The 19,424-nt window shown below is 51.7% G+C and overlaps 2 protein-coding genes across 3 annotated transcripts in view; both read right to left on the bottom strand.

Annotated features, from left to right (window-relative positions):
* Window positions 1-910: 910 nt before the first annotated feature.
* Window positions 911-17,597, bottom strand: TMEM240 (transmembrane protein 240). The gene is made up of 7 exons (XM_031961572.1): window positions 17,449-17,597; window positions 16,415-16,532; window positions 15,100-15,291; window positions 14,254-14,361; window positions 13,510-13,616; window positions 4,825-5,033; window positions 911-1,502 (listed from the first exon to the last, which is right to left on the bottom strand). Exons 1-7 carry the CDS (start codon window positions 17,595-17,597, stop codon window positions 1,354-1,356), a joined length of 1,032 nt encoding a protein of 343 aa, XP_031817432.1. The 3' UTR covers window positions 911-1,353.
* SSU72 (SSU72 homolog, RNA polymerase II CTD phosphatase) overlaps window positions 17,494-19,424 on the bottom strand; it is a 42,285-nt gene continuing 40,354 nt past the window's right edge. Inside the window, exons 5-6 of one of the 2 annotated variants that reach the window (XM_031963039.1) lie at window positions 18,768-18,911; window positions 17,494-18,663 (exon numbers count right to left, since the gene is read on the bottom strand). In XM_031963039.1, the coding sequence (XP_031818899.1) occupies window positions 18,810-18,911 (102 nt within the window). In that variant the 3' untranslated portion in view covers window positions 17,494-18,663; window positions 18,768-18,809. Of the gene's footprint in view, window positions 18,912-19,424 lie in introns of both variants that reach the window. The other variant, XM_031963038.1, reaches the window with a different exon arrangement.

Below are 19,424 nucleotides of genomic sequence, written 5' to 3'. Positions count from 1 at the left end.
GCAGGACCCCCCGCCCTCCGCTCCTCCGGACGCCCCCATCCGCTACCTCCCTGGTCCTCCGGCAGCCCAGGCTCTTGCTCCTCTCTGAGGCCCTGACGCCTTCCCCTGGGAGTCAGCTCCCCGGACAGCCTGACAAATGGACACGAATGCGGACAGGACCCACGCAGACGCTGGCCGTTACAGAAGTAAGAACATGACTCCCGACGGAGGAGCCGGCTGGAGACGATGAAACCAATGGATGGAGCGGGCCGGGGCTGGCCACGCCGAGTGGGCGGCCCCCGGGCCCTGAAATGCCCGATGGAGGGTCAGGGGAGGAGGATGGAGAATGACCGCAGAGAGCCAGGTCCTCCCTCCTAAAACCAGTCTCCTCATACTTGGCGCCCTCTCCTACACTCCACAATCCATTTTTAACAACCTAAACACCGTGGATCACACACACACATACACATACACACACACACACACACACACACTGCCTGCCAGGGATCCTAAGTCACCCAACTGCCACCTCCCTCTCTGGCTGTAGCACCTTCCTGCCGAGAGCTCGTAGCACTTAGGGGAAGGGGGTTACCCTGCTTGATGCTGCAGCTGTTACCCCTGCCATCTCCCCCGCTCCAAGGTCTCTTCAGGGATTTTCAAGCGTGGCATTCCTCTCCTAATTGTAGCTTGGGAAACTGAGGCACAACTAACAAAGTAGCCAGGGAGTCCCAGCTGCAAGGGAGGGACCCCCTCCATGTTTTACCCCATCTCTCTGCTGAGCTATTCCCCCCTTCCCCAATTTTCTCCTTCCCTTGCCTTTCTTTGACCTCCAGTCAGTCAGATGATCCCAGTTCAGCACAGGTCCTAGAGGGACTCCATCCCCTCCCCTCCCACCCCAAACCCTATGCCCCTAAAAAAAAAAAAAGAGAGAGAGAGAGAAAAGACACAGCACCTTCTTCTGGGAGCCCCACCCAAGTGCAGGATGACCACCCAGGCAGCAGACATCCTGGGCCCAGGGGCCGGGAGAGGGCTGGGACCCCAGAGAGGCGCTGTCCAGGGTCTGGGGGCAGGAGGTGGGGCCGCCCTGGGCTTGGGCTGTGGAGCCTCCTGAGGGTGGGGGAAGGGTTTATAAGCAAAGATCCTTCTTACATATGTACAGAGGTCCAGTGCTGGGGCCCAAGCAGGCCAGGGTCAGGGCCAGGCTGGCTCCTGGTCCACACAAGGTGGGCCCTGCCAGCTGTAGGTCCATAGGGCGTGGCCCCAGACCCCAAGGGATATAGCCATAGACACTGGGCAGCGTCCACCCTGCGGTCCAATGGTCCGTCCATGTGTCCCAAGTCCCTCCGTGGGCTCAGCCAAGCCAGGGGCAGGGGCTCAGAGGTGCCGGGGACTGGGGTGGCCATTGTGGTAAAGCTTCTGTTTGATGTGCACCATGTTTCCTGTGGGCTCCTCGTACGGCCGGTGGGGTCGTTTCCGGAAGTCCTTCAGACTACAGAATTTGGGGAGCCAGGACCATGAGTTGTCTGCGGGAGGGCGAGGAGATGGAGGGAGAAAGGGAGGAAGAGGGTCAGAGGAATATAACAAGCCAAAGAAACAATATAATCATAACAAGGTAAGTGCAAGGTAATAATTCATAGAGTGCCATGTGACAATCCAAAGAATATAACATAACTATGGGTGGAAGGTAATATGATAATCCATGGAGTGAAACTTAACAATCCATAGGATAATAATGTAACTAACTCTATAGTATAAAATGTAACTATCCTTGTAAGGTAATAAATATGGCAATCCATAGAATACAATGTATCTGTATGAGATAATATGACAATCCATGGAGTGAAATGAAACAATCCATAGAATATAATGTAACTAACTCTATAGAACACAATGTAATTATCTTTATAAGATAATATCCACAATTTATGGAGTGAAATGTAACAGTCCATAGAATATAATGTAGCTCCATAGAATTCAACGTAACTATCCCTATAAGGTAATGTGACAATCCATGGAGCGCAATGTAATAATTCATAAGTACAATGTAATAATCCATAGAATACAATGTATACTGTATAGCTCTATAAGGTAACATGATAATCCATGAAGTGAAATGTAACAATCTATAGAATATCCTGTAACTCCATAGAATACAATGTAACTAACTCCATAGACTACAATGTAACTATTTTTATAAGGTAATATAACAATCCATGAAGTGAAATGTAACAATCTATAGAATATCCTGTAACTCCATAGACTACAATGTAACTATTTTTATAAGGTAATGTGACAATCTATGGAGTGAAATGTAACAATTCATAGATATAATGTAACTCCATAGAATACAACGTAACTCTTTATAAGGTAATATAACAATCCATGAAGTGAAATGTAACAATCCATATAATATCCTGTAACTCCATAGAATACAATGTAACTATTTTTATAAGGTAATGTGACAATCTATGGAGTGAAATGTAACAATTCATAGATATAACGTAACTCCATAGAATACAACGTAACTATTTTTATAAGGTAATGTGGCAATCTATAGACTACAATGTAACTATCCCTAAAAGGTGATGTGACAATCCATAAAGTGCAATGTAACAGTTCATAGAATATAATATAACTCCATAGAATATAATGTAACTATCCCTATTATAATCTTGTATGAGTAACAATCCATAGAATACAATGTAACTAATCCATAGACTACAATGTAAATTTTTTAAAGGTAATGTGGCAATCTATGATACAATGAACTATCCCTTATGTGGACAATCCATAAATGCAATTAACAGTTTATAGAATATAATAAACTCCATAGAATACAATTCTATCCTATAAGGGACAACTTAGTGCAATGTAAAATATAAAACAATTTAAACCCAAGATCATAACTATCTTTATAAGGTAATTTGACAATCATGGGTAATGAACAATTATATATACTGAACCCATGAATACAATGTAACTTTTTTGGTAATATAACAAATGGGGCAATGTAAAAATCCATAGAATAACATGTATAGCTTAGAGGTAACTGATAATCCATGGGGAAATTAACAGTCCATAGAATATCATGTAATTCCATAGACTACAATGTAACTATTTTTATAAGGTAATGTGGCAATCTATAGACTACAATGTAACTATCCCTATAAGGTGATGTGACAATCCATAAAGTGCAATGTAACAGTTCATAGAATATAATATAACTCCATAGAATACAATGTAACTATCCCTATAAGGTGACAATCTATGGAGTGCAATGTAACAATCCATAGAATACAATGTAACTAACTCCATAGACTACAAGGTAACTATCTTTATAAGGTAATGTGACAATCTATGGAGTGAAATGTAACAATTCATATATACAATGTAACTCCATAGAATACAATGTAACTTTTTTATAAGGTAATATAACAATCCATGGAGTGCAATGTAACAATCCATAGAATACAATGTATACTGTATAGCTCTATAAGGTAACATGATAATCCATGGAGTGAAATGTAACAGTCCATAGAATATCATGTAATTCCATAGACTACAAGGTAACTATTTTTATAAGGTAATGTGGCAATCTATAGACTACAATGTAACTATCCCTATAAGGTGATGTGACAATCCATAAAGTGCAATGTAACAGTTCATAGAATATAATATAACTCCATAGAATACAATGTAACTATCCCTATAAGGTGACAATCTATGGAGTGCAATGTAACAATCCATAGAATACAATGTAACTAACTCCATAGACTACAAGGTAACTATCTTTATAAGGTAATGTGACAATCTATGGAGTGAAATGTAACAATTCATATATACAATGTAACTCCATAGAATACAATGTAACTTTTTTATAAGGTAATATAACAATCCATGGAGTGCAATGTAACAATCCATAGAATACAATGTATACTGTATAGCTCTATAAGGTAACATGATAATCCATGGAGTGAAATGTAACAGTCCATAGAATATCATGTAATTCCATAGACTACAAGGTAACTATCTTTATAAGGTGATGTGACAATCCATGGGGTGCAATTTTAGAATTCATCGAGTGCAATGTAACAACATGACAATCCATAGAATACAATGTAATTATGAATAGAGCCTAACCTCTTTGAGGGGAGCGATTGTTTCATGTTTGGTTTTGTACCATATTTGGTGACCAGATTGAACAGATCCAACAGATTGGATTCAGAAGTAGCACTCTGGGCCAAATGAGATGGCCCTCTTGCTTCAGTCCCTGGAGCCAAGGTCCAAAATCTATCATGTGTGTGCATGTGTGTGTGTGTGTGCACACGTGTGCGCATGCTCTTGCTCACGCTACTCTGTTCATATTTCTGGTAAAGAATCCATAGGACAATTAACCAGGTACCATATATACAGTTACACGTTATACCATATACATGGAATACACCACTAGATCATGAGTTCTTTGGGAGCTGGAACTAGTGTTTGGGTTTTTTCCCTCTTTCTTCATACCCCTAGCACTTAGCACAATGCCTAGCACATAGTAGGTGTTTAATAAATACTAGATGACTGACTGACTCATCCCTTTAGAGATAGGTCACATTCTGGAAACAGTCTCTCCCACTGAGGGTTAAAGAGGAAACTGTGGGTACAAGGGAGTGGCAAACATCCTAGGGACCGAGACAGCTCACTGCCTTCCCAAATATCCGTGATATTATTTCACCAGCGCCTAGCACGGTACCTAAAACACAGGAGCCACTTACTAAGTGCTGGTTGCCTTGACTTAAAACCGTCTGCTGAGCCTCCGGCCCCCATCCCTCCCGCCCGTCTCAGCCGCTCAGCGCTCACCAAAGCGGCGACTGGCCCTCCAGGCCCGCACAGCGCAGTGCAGGACCCCATCCATCCACACCAGGAACCAGCTGATACAGAATCCCAGCAGCAGCCCCAGCATCAGGTCGATCTCCTGCTTCGTCACGTTGTCTGTCACAAAATAGTTCTCCGAGGAGTCGACCACAGACTGGTCCCCGTCGTAGGGGATCACGTAGTGGATGTGGTGCCTGATGTGGTGGGGACAAGAGCCACAGTGAGGAACGATGGCACAGTAAGAAGCTGCCCTCGACCCCATGCTGGCCTGGCAGGGGTTCCCTGGGATCTAATATGGGACTTGGTGATGAAGACCACAGTAAAGAATGGTGGGGGGGAAAGGTTGGCCTCTCCCAGATATGGCCTGCCAGGGGCTCCCCCTGATCCAATATGGGACTTGGTGATGAAGATTACAGTAAGGGATGGTGGGAGGGGAAAGGTTGACCACACCCCCCAGATAAGGCCTGGCAGGGGCTCCCCAAAGTTTAATATGGGGCTTCATTAGGGGAGGGGCTGCATCGCACCAGAACTCCTCAGCTCCCTTCTCCCCCTGACAAAGAAGCAAAGCAGACTTCAGGACAGTCTCTTAGCCAGCAGGAATCTCCCACTATGGTTTCCCCAAACCACCAAGACCCTCCCTTTCAGTGCAGAGACCCCCACCATGCAGAAACTCCCCGGCACAGAGAGGGACACCCCTTCAGTACAGAGGGCCCTCATCCCAGAGATTCTCTAGACCCAGAGGAGAGAAGGAGGCTCTTTTCCGGTCACCCCAACTGCTAGCGCCTTCACTTTTCAGAGGACCTCTCCACTTGAGAGACCTCTATATAGTCTCCCCCCCTCCCTTTAGACTTCCTAAGGAGCAAGTACCATTCTTTGCTTTCCTTTGCACCCTCGCCACTTCACACAGCGCCTGACACAAAAACAGCGATTAAGAAACGCCCGCTGACTTCCTTTCCAACAGAAAAGTCCTCTTAAAATGCAGCCACCAGACATTGCACTTAGCCCTGAGACCCCTCGGCACAAGGACCCATCCTTGGCACAAAGGCCCGTCCTCGGCACAAGGGCCCATCCTTGGCACAAGGGCCCGTCCTCAGCACAAGGGCCCGTCCTCGGCACAAGGGCCTGTCCTCAGCCCAATCTCCTCCACCAGCTGGGCAAACTCCTGGCCAGAGCAAGAGGAACCCACCGATGGCCACAAGAGGAGCATATAGGGCAGCCTCCAGGGCTCTCCGGGGACCGGGACTGCACCGGGAGATGGGAGAGAGCAAGGGCCCGGCATCCCCGCCCGACTCCCACCTCAGGCCCTCTCCCCTCCAGCTCCTTGAGGGTTCAGGATCTCGGGCTTCTGAATAATCAAGCCCAGGAAACATCCCAATATTGAGACCAACAAATAATTGGAAATGGATGCTATGGATGGGGGAGGGGACAGAGGGGCAGCTGGGCCTGTGATACACACAGTTACACAGGGAGATTTTCACAATCTCACTACACACAAAGACCTACACAATACCAAGGCACACACACACACCCAAAGATCAAGAGCTCCAAAGGCAAAACAACCCTGATACACACGGGTCTAGCCAACACGGTGCCAGGAAGCCCTGCAGGGGGGATCTGGAGGGTAAGTCAAGCCACAGAGAGCCTCTCTGTCACACACACACACACACACACACACACACACACACACAAACACATATACATTCACACTCATACACTCTCACACACACACTCACACATACTCTCATACACACACTTGCACAGACACATTCATACTCACACTCGCACACACATTCACACATTCACACACACAAACATTCATACTCATACTCTCACACACACACTTGCACATATACTTGCACACATATTCATGCACACATTCACACACACACAAATACACACTCACACTCACACACACACACACACACACTCACACTCACACACACACTCCATTGCTGAGACACACAATGAGGCCGACAGTCACTCCGAGACTCCGGCGCCAGGAAGAGGCCAGTTACTGCAGCCTTTGGGAGGGGGCTGGGGCGCCAGCACGGAGCCACGGGCTTTGGGGGAATTCTCAGAGTCACACGCAGCTCTGAGTCATCCGGCCCAGCCTGTGCTCTGCAGCCACCTGGGCCTGAAGTCAAGAGCCGGGACCCAGGCTGGTGACACGGAGGGCCAATGAGGAGGAGGAACAAAGGCTTCAAGTGGATGGAAACCCAAAGGGATCTCAAAGTGAGCCGCCCAGACACTCCCTCCGACGCTCCCGGAGACCGGAGGTTTTCCGAGCCCAGCTTCCAGGCGGACAGCGCCCCAAGCTCTGGGACTACTGGCTGCTCTCCTCCCAGCAGCCCCCACACCAAATCGGCCCTTCAGCCATCCTCTGTCTCTGCCCTCCAGCCTCCTAGCTGGGGTCTGCTGGCAGCCTCTCTCCCCTCTCTAATTCAGCCTTCCCATAGTGCTCAGGCCCAAAGGCTCATGGGAGCCTTTGCAAAATGGCTTCAACCAGCTCCCCACGGCCCCTCAGCCTGCCACTGAGTCCCCGGATCTAGTCTCCACCCCAGCTTCCATCCCGGCCAGAGCAGCCTCTATCTGCTCTCCCTCTAAGGGACGCTTTCATGATTGCTATTCCCCGAAAGAATCACCTCTGATTAAAGGGCTCCTTCATTCAGTGAGGAAAAGAGCACTGACTTTGGCTCAAAACACCTGGATTCAAATCCTATCTTTGCTTCTTACTGCCTCATTGGACCTCTCGGGGCTTTTCCTCATATGTAATTTTTTTTAATGCAATTGGAGTTAAGTGACTTGCCCAGGGTCACACACTTAGGAAGTATCAAGTGTCTTGAGGCTGAATTTGAACTCAGATTCTCCTGACTCCACTGCGCCATCTAGCTGTCCTCTTCATATTTAAATGAGAGAGTTGGCCCATATAGCCTCTGAGGTACCTTTCACCTCTCCATCTATAAAGCATAGCTCAGGGGCAGTTGGGTGTGCAGTGGTTAGAGCATCAGCCCTGAAGTCAGGGGCATCTGAGTTCAAATCTAGCCTCAGCCACTTAATACTTCCTAGCTGAGTGACCTTGAGCAAGTCATTTAATCCCAATCGCCTCAGCAAAAAACAAACAAATAAATAAACGAATGAACGAATAAATAAATAAACAAACAAACAAACGAATGAATGAATAAAGCATAGCTCATCAGTCCCTCTGACTTGCAAGGCATTTTCCAATCCTTCTAAATATGTGAATTCATCTCTTGAATTTTCTCTAGATCATAAATCTCTCACCCTTCTCCCTAGCTCCGTAACTCCCAGAGGCCATCTGTATGCAGTTGTGTATGTCAGAAGCACCTGAGCTCAAAGCAGCCATAGACAGTTCTGGGCTGTGTGATCCTGGGCAAGTGTTTAGCCCTGTTTGCCTCAGTTTCCGCAGCAGTCAAACGAGAGAGAACGACAATAGCATCTGGACGGGATGAACATCAAAAGAGACAATATTTCTAAAGCTCTGGCACATGTTTCCAGCCTTCCTGTCCTTTAAGCTCCAGCCTTCTCCACAAAGCCCTGGTGACTCCAGCAAGAACGGTCTCTCCTCCGGGCCTCGCACTCAGATCTTCATGATTTTCTAAATCATCAGAATCTGAGGGATGGGAGGAAGGGGCCTATGCAGGAATCTCTTCTCAAGTGCACTAGGAGGGTGGGGGTGGGGGGGTGGAGGGGGAAGGGGATCTTCCAGCCTCTTCCTGAATACTTCCAGAGAGAGATGATACAGTCCATCCTGGGGCAGCCCCTTCCACTAGGCTCTGCACAACTTTCACCCATTGCTGGAGCATCTAGGTGGTGCAGTGGTTAGAGCATGGAGTCCTCCAGGAGTCAGGAGGAACTGAGTTCAAATCCAACTTCAGACACTAAGTAGGTCATTTCACCCTGATTGCCTCAAAAAAAAAAAAAAAGCAAAAAAAAAAAAAATCTTTCACCCTTTGCTTCCTGCCCTCTAAGCCAAGCAGAATGAAGCTAATCCTGTAAATACTTGGAAATCCTGATTATATTGTCCCCCCTTCCTGCCCCCCCCCCAGCCCCAGCCAGCCATCCCCAGTGCCCTCAGCAGATCCTTTTTCAACAGCCATTCGTGTGGGTGGCCCTGAGCTAAACCCCAGCATTTATCCCCAGGGGGGATTTAGCCGAGGGACCAGCAGGCCCCTGTTCCTGGGCTGCTCTCACTGGCCATCCTGGGACACTGAGGACTCCTAGAGATCTCATCATCCGTATTTGTCAGAATATTTTTATGACAAAAGGGGGAAGGGACTGGGATCATCTTGGGGATCCCTTTTCCTTGGGAGCTTCCAGGGATCCGTGACTCTGACCATAATAATTGCCATTACTCTGGAACCCGAGGATTTTCAAAGTCCCTGTCTTTTTCCGATGGGTATCTGGGCAATACAAGAGAGCTAGAGGGAGGTCCCAGACATCTTGGGAGAGCCCCCTGTGCCGGATAGACAGGAATTGATAATCCCCCACCAAATCTTTTCTTCTCCTGGTTAAGCTCCCTCAGTTTCTCCAGGATTATAAATCATGGCCCCTCACAGTCCTGACTGACCCTTTTGGACATGTTTCAGCTTCTAAAAATCCTTCCTAAAGGATGGCACCCCCTACTAGGAACACAGCCCTTCAGATGTAGTCTCCTTTATTCTGCATGCTAGTTATCTCCATGCAGCTCGAGATCAACTCAGTGTGTGTGTGTGTGTGTGTGTGTGTGAGAGAAAGAGAGAGAGAGAGAGAGAGAGAGAGAGAGAGAGAGAGAGAGAGAGAGAAGAGAGAAGAGAGAGAGAGAGAGAGAGAGAGAGAGAGAGAGAAGAGAGAAGAGAGAGAGAGAGAGAGAGAGAGAGAGAGAGAGAGAGAGAGAGACTGCTTTCAGCTAGGACCTCCCCTGATCTTTCTGCTCCATATGAACTATTGCTGGATCCCTCCTTCCCTCAGCTTATATGTGTGAAATTGATTGTTTGAACCCAAGTATATAACTTTACATTTATCTTTAGGAAATATTGTTAGATTCCAGCCCTTCCTTCAACCCAATCTGTCAAGAACTTTTAGACTTTTAGATCTCAACATGGGAGAAATCACCTTAGAAATTATCTAGTCCATGCTTGCCAACTGGGGGAGGGGGTGAAGGGAGGGAGGGGAAAAGTCGGAACAGAAGTGCGTGCAAGGGATGATGTTGTAAAAACAAATTACCCAGGCATGGGCTCTGTCAATAAAAAGTTATAATAATAATAAAAAAAGAAATTATCTAGTCCAACATTCTCATTTCACAGACGGAGAAACCGAGATCCAATGAGGTCATGTGACTTGTAGCAAACCACAAAACTGAGTCAAAAAACTGAAATCAGATTCTTTGACTCCACATCCAACACTGCCTACTATACCACACCTAATTTTGTACCATTTGAAAATCTCCACCTTTGTCCCAAACACTGAATAATACCAAGGCCAGATGCCCCCTCCAAATCTCTCCCACACACACAGCTGCAACCAGAAGGCCACCCTACAAAATGAGATCTGAGCCCTCCACCAATACCCCTTGTATTGGATTATTCGAGCCAAATTTATGGTCATTCAACCCATATTCCTTTGCTGAATCTACAGAGATTCCTATGGGGTAAATCACCTTTTTTTTTTTTCCCCCTGAGGTAAGAGACTTGTCCAGGGTCACATAGCTAGGTAGTGTTAAGTGTCTTGAGGTCAAATTTGAACTCAGGTCCTCCTAACTGAGCCAAAAAGTCAACTTTCAAATGAGACAGCCAACACCCTATGGGATTAGATGTCTCTCTGACCCCCACAGCTGAATGGGGATCAGCTAAGTACCCGGCAGAAATGAATTAACTTTGGTCAAATGAGTAAGAAAACGAGATGATGAAAGCTAACAGAGAACACAGAAAGTGCCCCGTAGGCATGGCTGTGAGAGGGAAGAAAAAAGCAAAGAATTGGGTCTTCCTAGGAAATATAAAGGTGGACTTTTTCTAAATAGCAAAAAGAGGGAAGGAAAGTACTGGGGCCGAGCCAAGAGGATGAGGATGTGGCAGCAGATGGCTCAGACCCTCTACCCCAGAGGTCATTCCCAGTACCCAGCTCGGCTCTTCCTCCCACTCCACGCTGGGAGACCTGACCTTGTCTGTCTCCAGGGAGCTAAGTGCCATATCAGATTGTTTTTGTCACAGAAGCTCATAGTAATGGCCTCCCCGATCAGGGATCAAAGTCACAAATACTGGAGGCTGACAAACATCAGATGAATAGGTCTGGATGACCATGTCCACACAGCAGGCTTTGGCTGATCACCACTGGTCTGGAATTGGAGGGTGGGCTATCCTCCCAGGGATGTGAACGCTGCTTTTTGTCCCGGAGCACGGACGAGGCATATGTCCAGGAGGGAGCTGGCCATGGGGAACCTTTCCTAAGGGGAGTTGGGAACTCAGGCCTGGACTCCCACCCCCCACAAACAGATCTGAATCCACATGAAGTGGGAATAGTCCCTCAATTCTCCCAATGACCCTGTGAGGGCAGCCAGGTGGCGAAGTGGATAGAGCACCGGCCCTGAAGTCAGGAAGTCCTGAGTTCAAATCTGGCCTCAGACACGTAACACTTCCTAGTTGTGTGACCCTGGGCAAGTCACTTAATCCCAATTGCCTCGGCAAAATAAATAAATAAAGAGAGAAAGAAATCTACAGGCGGCTATGACAGATTTAAAGGATCAAATCAGGCCTTAACTTCCAGTCATCCTTCTTTGCCTCCAGCCCAAAGGCCCCACTCTGGGCCGCTTAGTCCTTCCAGCACCTCTCTTCTCCACTCCATCATTCACCTGCCAGCGGTCAACTCCCAACATGCAGCTCACAAAACAGGCCGGATGCCAAAGCTCTCAAGCCGCCCCTCAAGGAAGATCTCCCAAAATCTAGTACCACAATCGGGCACACCCGTCCTCATCCCTCTCCCCTGCTGCCACCCAACCACCCTCCGTTCTGCCCTCAAATCCCCCATTGCCCAGGGAACGGCCGCCCCCTTCTCTCCCCTTGGCTCAATCCCGCGCCTCCTTCCAGGGCCAACTCCAGGTCTTCCGTGAAGCTCCTGATGGCTCAGGAACAAGCTTAAGTCCTATGGGGACAAAGCACCCTGCCACTAGCCTTCTGTCGGGATCTGAGCCAGCTTCGTGCGAGCTCCCGGAGGGCAGGGGCTGAATCACTGGCCTCTGGCTTCCCAGAAGGCACCAACAGAGTCATCACTAGGTGACCATGGCATCCTAGGCCCAGCGGTCTGGAGCCGGAGGGGCTTCGGCAAGGATTACGGACGCTTATTTTACAGAGGGCAGCCGGAAGGAACAAGGTGCCCGAGTATAGTCATGAGGAACCCAAGGGTGGCCAAGTGCCCAGGGCCGGCTGCTGGGCACCCCCCTCCTTTGCTAGCCTGGGGGATGCCGTACACACATTCATCCTTGACTCTACCTCGGGAACCCGGGAGGCCCGGCACTGCCAGGGGCACGGGACAGAGTCGCTTTCCAGTGATTCGGTCACCCCATGTGAACACGGGTCACAACCGGCCCCGGATCCCCAAATGTCCGTGACGGACAACCACGGTAACTGACCAGCGAGTCCAAGAAATACAGTTAATAGCCAGGAAAAGCCAAGAACCAGTATCAATAACCATCGACAGCCAGTAGCAACAGCCCTGTCTGTGGCCTGGATCCTTTGGGCTTTGGAGTCCTAGTCCCTGGCATATAAAGCCAACTGGGCCTGGCCCTTTCCTTCTGTCTGGGGGTCTCCGCAGTGCTCCTTGAATACATATCAGATGGTGTGTTCCGGCCATCGGGGCAACACTGGCAGGCTGGGGTTGGTCTCCGAGCCTTCTGGGAGCCCACAAGCAAACTTCAAAAGCTACTGGCCCTCCCCAGCCCAATGAAAGCGGGGAGCAGAGCTTTTCTGGCTGGGAGAAGGATCCCCGGATATGGCCTTGGCCAAGAGAGGGCCAGAACAAGAGGCTTACTTCCTGATTCCCTATAGGACCAACTACAGTTTAGTTTCTGCACTTTAAAGAACTGTTGGGGGAGGGGAGAGGAGTCTCCCCTCCTTCAACTAGATCCTGGCAATGAGAGTCCGGGTCAGATTCCCCCTCCCCCCCTGCAGGCTCAACTTCCTCCCCCCTCCTCTCAGGCCAGACTCTGGGCAAGATCTGCCCCTAGACCCTCCCCCCGCCTTGAGCCCGAAGAGTGATTGAGGCTAAAGGAAGCCCCTGCCTCGGTGGCCCCCACACTCAGCCTGCTGCCGCTGCCCAGACCCCCTGGCTCTGGCACCTGTGCCCAGCAGGGTTTGGGCTGAGGGTCTGTGCCCCCGGGCTTCCGACACCATGGCTTTAGGGGGCTGTTTCTGGGCACGCGGTGTGACTGTCAGGGACCGTCAACGTGTGACTCCAGGCTCGTGTCCCGGGACGCGTCCGTGCATCGTGCAGGTGTCGGGGTGTCCCTCCGTCTGGGTGGCCCCGGGGCCCCGCGTGGGCTGCGTTTCGGGAGCGCCCCGGGCCCCTGCTCGGGTCCGAGCCCGGGTCAGGGCAGAGAGCAGAGGGAGGCCGGGGACGGGGGCGGGGGCGGGGGGGCAGGAGGCAGGCAGGGACGCCCGAGCAGCCCCCGCGGGGACTTACCTGCCACAGTTGCAATGACAGACGCGGTCCTCGCCCCGCAGGTGCGGGAGGATGTAATTGTGGAATCTGTCCAGCAGCGCGTTCATGTCCATCAAGCAGGCGATGGCCTGAAAGAGCCCCGAGCCCCCCGCCCCCCGCCGGCCCGGCCCGTCAGCGCCCCCGACGCCCTCGGCCTCCGCCTCCCGGCCTCTCCCCCTCTCTCCCTTTCTCCCGGGGGCGAGGGATCGCGGGACGCCGAGCCGGGAGCCAGGCCCGGCCCCCAGACCCACCGAGGGGCGCCCGCGGCCAGGGGCCCTGCGCAGAGCCAGAGGCACCCGGAGACCCAGGAAAAGAGAGAGAAAGAGAGAGAGACACCTGGAGAGACAGCCAGGGCCAGGGCCCGGCGCGCGCGCACACACGGCACAGGGCACACACACACACACACACACACACACGGGCACACACACGGGCACACACACACACACGGGCACACACACACCCCGTGGCAGGCAGGCAGGCAGGCAGGCAGGCAGGCAGGGAAGGCAGGCAGGCAGAGAGGAGACACGCAGGGGGAGCGGGGAGCGCGCCAGGCGCGGAGGGCCGGCCACAGGGCCCGGGCGCTCGCAGGCGCAGACACAGGCAGCCAGGCAGCCAGCAAGGGACACGCAGGGACAGAGGACGGGGGCCCCCGGCCGCCCGCGGGGGCAGCCATCCCCAGGTCCCCCACCCACCTCCTCCCGCGCCCCGCACCCTCCGCGCGCTCACCATCACTACAGACGCCCCCAGAATCATGAAGATCATCGTGTTTGCGCTCATGGGCAGCCCGCAGGGCCGGCCCGGGCGGAGCTTCCTCCGCGCCCACCCTCCCCGCCCCTACGCCGCGGCGGGGAGCCCTGAGAGGTCAGAGCGCGCTGCCGTGTGCCGCTGCCGCCTGCCGCCGCGGGACGCCCTGCGGGTGCCTCTGCGTCGTCCGCGGCCGTGGCGCCGGCAGTGTGAGTGAGTGTGACAGGGTGAGCGTGTGCCTGCCTCTGAGTGTGTGCCTCTGTGTGTGTGCGCGCGCGAGTGTGAGTGTGTGTGTGTGTGTGCCCGTGTACGTGTGTGTGAGAGTGTGTCTCCCTCTCGAGCCCGGCCCGCGCCGCAATCCCGCCGCCCGGGGGCGAAGGGGGAGCCGGGGGGGGGGGACCGGGCTGCGGGGAGGGGGCGCCCGCCTCCGGCCCTCTCCCACGAGCCCGGACCCCGGCCGGCGGCCGCCGCTGCTCCCCGCCCCCTCCCTCCTATCTGTCCCCTCTCCCCCAAATCCCGGCCCCGGCCGCCCGAGGGAACAGAGTGCGCCAGGTGAGGCGTCCGCGCCAGCGCAACGCCCCGGGGGCCCCGGGGAGGGTCTGGGGCGGGGGGAGGGAGACGAGTCCCGGAGCAGCAGAGACTGGGGCTCTCGGCCTCAGCGGGAAGGGGTTGGGGAGTAGGGGGGAATCCCCTGGAGCCCCACTACGCGTCAGCCCTGGCGGGGGCGGGGGTGAGGGGTGGGAAGGCGAACCAGAAGGGAGGGGAGGGGACCAGCGGGGAGGCGGCGGGCGGGCGGGCCGCAGGACCCCCCCACCTCTGCTCCCGCACATCCCGGCTCGGCCCCGATGCGGCGAGCTCACAGTCGCCGCTACCATCTTCTCGGGTCCGACACTTCCCACCGCTCCCCGGCTCCCCCCTCCCGGGCCTGGTTACTGCCGCAGCAACGTGGGAAGTGGGTGCTGAAGCCGAGTCCGGCAGTCCGCCCCTGGGTGCTCCCTGCTGGCCCGCGATGACGCCCCGCTAGATCCGAAGCTAACCGCCCAGAGAGAGGGTCCCGGCATCGAGCCGGGTTACCCTGCAGGCCCGGGAGAAGGGGCGGGTTTCCTAGGGAGCAGTAGGGGGACACCTGCTGTCTGTCCTTTGCCAAGGAGGGGAGTGACCCGGTTTCTTGGTCTCTGGGAGCATGTGGGGGAGGGGGGCGGCTGTGGTCCCAGCACTTCGCCGGGGCTGTGACCTTGCAGCCAACGATCCACATAAGTGACAGGGGCCACCCAGGACTTTGAACACATTCGTAAGGGATCCGGCAGACCCCTCCCTCCCGCGAACCCCAACCCACCGTCCCGCTACACCGCTGGAGCTCGGAAAAGGAGTCGGAAGCCGGACTAGGGGAGGAGGGAGGGGAGGGGGCGGGGGCCGGAGGGGAAAGGATGTCATTCCCCACAGGAATCGATTACTTCCCCCTCTCCCTCCAGGATCCGGGGTTCAGCAGCCTTGTTCTTCCGTTTTCCTGCCCCATTTCCCCCTCCTGGGGCTCCGGGCTCCAGGGCTTGGTCGCGTCATGACCTTAAGCAGAGAGTGAGTGAGCCTGGATTGTGAACCTGACTCCCAATCCTACTCCTCTTCTCTGGAACTTGTTCAGTGGTTCCTATCAGAACCTCAAGGCTCAGGGGCCCAGGAAAGCCATGATTTCTTCCCGGCTTTTCTGTCGGGGCCAATAAAACGAGCCAGCAGCAAAATTGAGAGAGCAGCTCTCTGCCGCGTCCCACTCTCCAACCTCTCCTCGGGAGAGCAAGAGCCCGGTCTCAAGCGCTGGGTGAGGAGCCGGACTGAGCTCAAAGAAATGAGTAAATGCTCGGGGATGAGAGACTTCTGGGAAATGTGCAGGAAGAAATTAGCAGACAAACTCTAGGGCAGGGAAAGTGGGCTCAGGGTATAGACCAGACCACCATGGCAGGGAGAGTGGGCTCAGGGTACAGACCACACTGAAGTGGCAGGGAGAGTGGGCTCAGGGTATAGACCAGACCACCATGGCAGGGAGAGTGGGCTCAGGGTACAGACCACACTGAAGTGGCAGGGAGAGTGGGCTCAGGGTATAGACCAGACCGACATGGCAAGGAGAGTGGGCTCAGGGCATGGAACAGACCGCCATGGCAGGGAGAGTGGGCTCAGGGTACAGACCACACTGACGTGGCAGGGAGAGTGGGCTCAGGTATAGACCAAACTGACATGGCAGGGAGAGTGGGCTCAGGGTATAGACCAAACTGACATGGCAGGGAGAGTGGGCTCAGGGTATAGACCAGACCGACATGGCGGGGAGTGGGCTCAGGGCATGGAACAAACCGACATGGCAGGGAGAGTGGGCTCAGAATACAGACCAGACTGACATGGCAAGGAGAGTGGGCTCAGGGCATGGAACAGACCGACATGGCAGGGAGAGTGGGCTCAGGGTATAGACCAGACCGACATGACAGGGAGGGTGGGCTCAGGGTTTAGACCAGACCGAGGTGATGCATTAAGAATTTACCGAGCAAAGCACTCTCCCCACTACCACCTGGGAGCTAAGTGATGCAATTTTCAGCCCATTTTATAGAGAAAATTAAGTTCAGGAAAAGGGGAATAGCTTGAAGTGGTGGTATTCCAACTAAATAAAGCCAGCCACAGGGTGCAGTGGCAGGAAATGGAAATGCCAACTTGGACACCAGACTGGCAGAGGATGCAGAAGGGCAATGCCAGCACAACACAGCTCTAGAGCTCACTTGCATTGTCACCTTGTCGGGCTTTTGTCCCTTCAAGGACAATGTCTGGAGTTGGGACACAAGGCCATCTTGGGTTGGGGTGGATTGTACTGTCAGTCAAGGCCGAGGGCTGGTTCTGAAGACCTCTGCCCCAGAGAATAGGTAGGGCTGAACAAGGCAGGAGGAAAGCCAGGATGACAAAGAGTTGAGAAGCCAGCCCGTAGTGGGCAAGGTTGGTGTCAGCTACCCACCCTCCAAAGAGCCTCCACTGCCACCTCACCTTAAGACACCAACCAAGAACCCTGAAGGTTGTTCTCTTCTTACCCCCAAATTTAAAAATGCTGGAAATGCGAGCCAAGGTGAGAGTGCTCCCTTGGGCTTGGGAGTGCAGAAATAAAGTCACAGGTTTATTATTTAATTTATTAAGTCAGGAATTTATTACCTCAAGAGGTAACACAGGCTGACACTATAGACAGGAAATAGGCGAGCTTGTATTCGACAGATCCGGCAAGGGTTATTTAAGGAAGACAAGGCATTCGGAGGCCCCATCTTGGACCTCTGGGAGGTGGATGCCAAAGACACGTCCACCATCCCCCATTCCTTCCACGGGCTCTTCAGCAAACTGCTCCTCACATTCTCTTCTGCAGCCTTGGGAATGAGGAGTCAGACCCCACTGTGGACCAGACCCAAATGGGTAGAGCACCAGGGCTTTTGAATCAAGGCCATCTTCCTGACCAGTGTGGTTTCAGTAAATTATCCTACTCTTGTCATCCAGCACGAGGGGAGCATCTTTGTTGCTCCGAGCAGCAAATAGGTTCTATACAAAAAGTGTGAAGAGACCTGCAGCCAGAATGAAGTGAACAGAGCTGCCCAACTGGGCCCCTCCACTGATGGGGGCCCTGGAGCTCTCCAAGGTGCTGAGGAAGCTTTTGTGGAACAGGCACCCAAGGGGGCCCAAGGTGGCTCCTTCCTGCTTGGAAGATTTTCTTAAGTCACAAAACAAGGAGCCCTTCTGGGAACTTGTTACTTTTTTTTTTTTTTTTTAAATTACAAACAAAACAAAACCAACCACAGTAAGGTTTGCTCAGAGACTGTGCTGAACTTCCTAGCACACCAAGACCAGTTGTGTCCAACAGCAACATTTCTGAGTGAAGAGGAGGGCAACCCGAGGGCCTGGGTCCCTGGCCAGTCAGAGCGATAGCTCTGCTGCTGTGCCCTACTCACTAATAAATCTCCTTTTTCAGAACCGATCCTGATTCCAGGCTTCCATCAAACAACCTCCCCTTAGTGCAACATAACTGGATCCAGGTTCAGAAAAAGGGAGTGATGAACTGGCAGAGGACAGCACCAAGTTCATAACTAGTAATAGATACTCCACTGTTTCATTCAGGTCTTTGTATACTCCAGCCAATTACAGTAAAGAAAAATGCACAACTATAAAGAAATGAATAAGCTGGAAAAAATACAATATAAACCTTTTTTTTTTCCATTAAAAGAAAAAAGATCCTCATTATAATTAATATCCCACTTGTAACAAGGAAAAGTGGGATAGGAAAAAAAACTTGATTTTTTTTCATATGGCCTTTATGTATCTCTCTCTTCTTATTTTATATGTACAATTTATTTTGGGTAATACTGCCTCCTTCTGGCAGAATACCTGAAAGTAAAAACAAACACAGTGAAGGAAAAAAGTATTAACAAAAGGAAGATTTGAAGGTGGTCTTCAGGGAGAGTAGGGAATAGTCAGAAAACTTGACCCACATGCTTCGTTCAACTCCAAGGCCTGGGAAAACAGGGCAGGCATCAGTAAAAGCAGACCGTGTGGAGGAAAGTCCTGCTGCTTTTCTCCTCAAATTCCTGTAACAGCTCGTCTATCTCGTTCTCCATGTCTTCCGTGTGTTGTATCTAAAGGAAGGAAGAGAGAAAGGCAGACAGGTCATCTTAAGGGAGAAGCTGAAGACTGGGGGGTAGGGGTAAACAAAGCAGTCTTGCGATCATTTCAGGCCTCCAGGAAGGAGGAGATTTGGAGCTGGAAACCACAGAGGACCTTGAGCCATGAGGGCTTAGCTAACAAGTCTGAAGTCCACTGCCACCTCAGTTTGCCCATCTGGCAAGAACAACAATCCATTTTTTTTCTCCTGCACTTGGATCACTCTAAATGCACAGAGGGAAGGTTCTACAAATCCAAATGATGCAAACACAGGCAAGGCAGGGAGCTAATTGCTCAGTATTCCCTGTCAGTCAAGTACACCTACAAATGCTGGTGCACAGCTCCTCAAGTGAGCCTGGAAGGCCCTAGAGAATTCTATTTCTATCTGACAGAGAGTTACACAATCCTCCAATCAGAAGCAATATCAACCAGTTCAATGGTATATTCTACTCTCTCCAGACCAGTGTTATAGTCAAAACACCGATGCA

Source organism: Sarcophilus harrisii, chromosome 3, assembly GCF_902635505.1.
Source record: "Sarcophilus harrisii chromosome 3, mSarHar1.11, whole genome shotgun sequence".
Lineage (NCBI taxonomy): Eukaryota > Metazoa > Chordata > Mammalia > Dasyuromorphia > Dasyuridae > Sarcophilus > Sarcophilus harrisii.
Note: the sequence above shows the minus strand (reverse complement) of the source record. Positions and strands in the feature narration are given on the sequence as shown.